The sequence below is a fragment of the Poecile atricapillus genome, chromosome 36 (genome assembly GCF_030490865.1).
Source record: "Poecile atricapillus isolate bPoeAtr1 chromosome 36, bPoeAtr1.hap1, whole genome shotgun sequence".
NCBI lineage: Eukaryota > Metazoa > Chordata > Aves > Passeriformes > Paridae > Poecile > Poecile atricapillus.
In genome coordinates, this window is record NC_081284.1 from 860,334 (window position 1) to 864,860 (window position 4,527).

The window sequence follows — 4,527 nt, forward strand, 5'->3', positions numbered from 1 at the left end:
TGGAATGGAGCCTGGGGGGGTTCTGTTCCCCAAGAGGAGAGTCTGTGGCAGTGGACCCTGGTACTCCCTCCATTTGCTGGTCCAGCCAAAAACTGGACACAGCCTAATATTTTGTGTTGTTCTCCTGCCTGCTGTGTGATCCAAAAGGACTGTGGCTCCAGGAGGGAAGTTGTGAAAGGAAAATGCTCTCTCTTGGCATTGACTTGTTGTGTGGGAGTTTCCATCACAGGCAGCTTTTTCTCCTAACAGCGTCTGGTTCAGGTGAAGGTCACCTCACACATGGATACTGCGAAGCTCCTTCTTCAGTGAGTGGGAAAGGAACCTGTGCTGTTCAGAGATCCCAGTTGTTCCCTTTCAACACCAATATGAGCCCAGTAAGCTCCAGGATGATCCTTGTCACATGCCAGCACTCCCAGGATGGTCCCAGTTGCCTCTGGCTAGATCAACCCAGTCAGTCCCAGTATGATGCCATTTGTCCCTAGCGTGTTCCCAGTTGCTCCCAGTTACCCCCAGTATGGGGGATGATGTGCAAGGTATGTTGTCAGTCACCCTCAGATACTCCCAGTATGAGTCCAGTCACTCCCAGTATAATCCAAAGATGGATGGATGGGAGGCCTGAAGGAATCATGGAGACCATTGTGACACTCTAGGGCCCCATGGAACCGTGGTGACACCAAGTTGGCTGGGAGTGTTGATGTGCTGCAGGGTAGGAGGGCTCTGCACAGGGACCTGGACAGGCTGGATCCAGGGGCCAAACCCAACAAGGTGAGGTTTAACAAGTTCAAGTGCTGCATCCTGCACTTTGGCCACAACAACCCCTGCAGTGCTCCAGGCTGGGGAGAGAGTGGCTGGACAGCAGGCAGGCAGAAAGGGACCTGGGGCACTGATGGACAGCAGGCTGGGCATGAGCCATCAGTGTGCCCAGGTGGCCAAGGAGGCCAATGGATCAGGAACAGTGTGGCCAGAAGGACCAGGGCAGGGATTCTTCCCCTGTGCATGGCACTGTTTGGGCAGCACCTCAAGTACTGTGTCCTGTTCTGGGACCCCCAATTTAGGAAGGAAATGGAAGGGCTGGAGTATGTCCAGAGAAAGGCTGCTGAAGGCTCTGGAGCAGTTGTTCTGTGAGGAGTGGCTGAAAGAGCTGGAGTTGTTCATCCTGGAGAAGTGGAGGCTCAGGGGAGACAAGGTGGTGTCAGGGCACAAGTTGGACTTGATGATCTCCAAGGTCTTTTCCAACACTGCTGATTCTGTAATTCTCTGAAACCACCCTTGGAGCAGGTGCAGGATGAGCCCTGGGCCTCCTCTTCGCAACTTCCAGCAGCCCAGGTCCCTCAGCTTCTCCACACGGGCCCCAAAACCCATCCTGTCAGTCCTGCAGAGCCTTTCCAGCTCCTCCTCTTTGCCCAGAACAGGGAGCCCCACAGCCAGACACAGCAGCCCAGATGTGCCCCCCTGGCCTCTGCTGCCTCTGGCAAGGGAGCAGCACGAGGCACTGCAGGACCCTGCAGACAATTCCTGAAGCACCTGTAGGATGATCCTGCTCCCCAAGGGACCTTCTCATCGTGCCAGCTCAGGAACTGAAATGGGGAGTGGGGCCAGAGAGGAAAGGGCAAACAGGGATGGGCTGTTTGCAGGGCAGGGAACAGAGGTGGGAAATAGGAAGAAATCTGGAGCAGGAAGAGTAAAGAAAGCAAAGGTGAAGCAAAGGAAATGCTCAGGGCAGTCTGGGGGTGGCTGCCAGGCAGCCCTGGCTCTGAGCAACAACATCTGCAGAGGCGCAGGAAACTCACAGCTCATGAGTACAAACTTTCTGTGTGACTTCAGAGGCCACGACAAACCTGAGTGTTTTCCCTCCTATCCCCCAGTCCTTCCTGGCCCCAGGGGCTGATGGCATTTGTGCTCCCTCAGGTTCATCTCCCCACAGCAGCACCATGGGGGTGCTGATGCCTGCTCTGGGCAGTGCAAACAGGGGCTCCTGAGCCAGTGCTGCCGTGTCTGTGCCTGCAAGGATGAGGCACCTCTGTGAGCTGGGGGAGAGGCCAGGGCTGCACAGGGGGGATGTTGTTGGCAGCTCCATAAGGATTCTCTGGGACACTGTCCTGGGGTGTCCAGAGCAGTGGGGATGGATCAGCCCCTGCTCTGCTGCTCCTTCCTGTCTCCCCCAGGGACCTTGCAGAGCCCCAGCCATGCTGTTTGCCCCCAGCCTGCCCACGACCACTGTCGCCCTGAAAACTCAGCTTCTGAGCTTGCTAACATAGTTTTCTACAGACTTTCCCAGGACAGTAACTGTAAACATAGATATGTGTACATTCTTTCTGTTACACGTCTTGTGATAAACATCTCTCATGGCCAGTGCTGTGGGAAAGTGTTATCCTGACCACCCAATCCCTGGCTGTGTTCAGGAGCCTATAAATCCTGGAGGGAAAAATAAACCTCTCTCTTCACCACACCTCGACCTGTGTCTGTGTGATCTATTCATCTTCAGCGGCAACAACCACCCTGGGGCTGCTCACAGGGGTTTTCTGTGCTGAGCTTTGGCCTGGGCGTGTTCCTGAGAGAGCTTGGACAAGGAGCCTGGAGCCCCCAGGCCCTGCCCTGAGGTGTCAGTGCTGCCCCAGCAGTGCCCATGGCCTGTCCCTGCTGCAGACCCGGCACTGCCACCCCCAGGGCTGTGCCTGGCCCCGAGAGCACTCAGGCCCTGCAGCAACACCAGGGGCAGGAGGGCAGTGGGGCAGTGACACGGGAGCAGCACTGGCAACACCAAGTGCTGCTGCTCCTGGGCACAGCTGCTGTGCCAGCACTGATCTGCCCCAGCTCTGCACACAGACACTGCTGCTGCAGCTCAAGAGAAGGGAACAAAAGGGAGATCTCTGGAGAAAACTTTGCTGGGAGACCCTTTAGTTCCTTTAAAGCCACCAAGAGCACAGCCACTCATTGGCACAGTCTGTGGCCAAAGGGAAGATGGAGAGAGAAACAAAATGAGAAATGGCACAAACGATGATATTTTATTTTGGACAAGATCTAAAAATTAAAACAAAGAAAACATCCAAAATGAAACCAACAAGAAGAATCAAAGATGACTTTTATTACAAGTGATTTGCAGAAACTGGCCAGCAGTTTAATGTTTCTGAAACCATCCAGTCATCAGTCTCCACACTGCAGCCTTGAGCTCCTGGTTCCTCAGGCTGTAGATGAGGGGGTTCAGGGCTGGAGGCACCACCGAGTACAGAACTGACAGTGCCAGATCCAGGGATGGGGAGGTGATAGAGGGAGGCTTCAGGTGAGCAAACATGAGAGTGCTGAGGAACAGGGAGACCACAGCCAGGTGAGGGAGGCAGGTGGAAAAGGCTTTGTGCCGTCCCTGTTCAGAGGGGATCATCAGCACAGCCCTGAAGATCTGCACATAGGAGAAAACAATGAACACAAAACAGCCAAGCAGCAAACAAACACTGACTGCAATGAGCCCAAGTTCCCTGAGGTAGGAATTTGAGCAGGAGAGCTTGAGGATGTGTGGGATTTCACAGAAGAACTGGCCCAGGGCATTGCCCTGGCACAGGGGCAGGGAAAATGTATTGGCTGTGTGCATGAGAGCACTGAGAAAGCCACTGGCCCAGGCAGCTGCTGCCATGTGGGCACAAGCTCTGCTGCCCAGGAGGGTCCCGTAGTGCAGGGGTTTGCAGATGGACACGTAGCGGTCGTAGCACATGATGGTCAGGAGGAAATATTCTGTTGCAGCACAGAAAACCAAAAAAAATACTTGTGCAGCACATCCTGTGTAGGAGATGTCTCTGGTGTCCCAGAGGGAATTGTGCATGGCTTTGGGCACAGTGGTGCAGATGGAGCCCAGGTCACTGAGGGCCAGGTTGAGCAGGAAGAAGAACATGGGGCTGTGCAGGTGGTGGCTGCAGGCTACGGCGCTGATGATGAGGCCGTTGCCCAGGAGGGCAGCCAGGGAGATGCCCAGGAAGAGGCAGAAGTGCAGGAGCTGCAGCTGCCGCGTGTCTGCCAATGCCAGCAGGAGGAAGTGGCTGATGGAGCTGCTGTTGGACATTGGCTGTGGCTGCACATGGGGACCTGTTCATGGACAAAGGACAGTGACAAGTCAGGAGACGCTGCTTTGAGCCAAACTTGGGCCATTCCCTGTACACTGTCCTGCTAGGACTCACCCACCCTTATTCCTGCTCTGGGAAAATCTTCACCCAGGTCCCTGCCTGAGCTCCAGCTGTGCTGTCTGAGTGTGCTAGGAGCAGTCAGGCTTGTGCCTGGGGGCTCTCCAAGAGCCATCCCCGCCCTGCTGCCCTGGGTTTGTGGCCATGCAGGAGAGGGACATGGCTGGAAATTCAGGATATGTCAGGGCATCACTCCTAATGCAGATGGGCCTCTTGCCATCTGCACACACACTTGAAAAGTATAGCAGGAGTTGGTTTTATGAACTGTCTTCCTAGCCACAAATCATTCCTGGTTCTCTGAGGTCAGAAATCCCCAGCATTTCTGCTGCACTCAGAGTTTGCCACTGAGAGATGTGAG

At 55.0% G+C, this 4,527-nt stretch overlaps 1 protein-coding gene across 1 annotated transcript; it reads right to left on the reverse strand.

Annotated features, from left to right (window-relative positions):
* Positions 1 to 3,118: 3,118 nt before the first annotated feature.
* LOC131590983 (olfactory receptor 14J1-like) lies at positions 3,119 to 4,051 on the reverse strand. Its single transcript, XM_058861401.1, has one exon. It carries the CDS (start codon positions 4,049 to 4,051, stop codon positions 3,119 to 3,121), a length of 933 nt encoding a protein of 310 aa, XP_058717384.1.
* Positions 4,052 to 4,527: the final 476 nt, after the last annotated feature.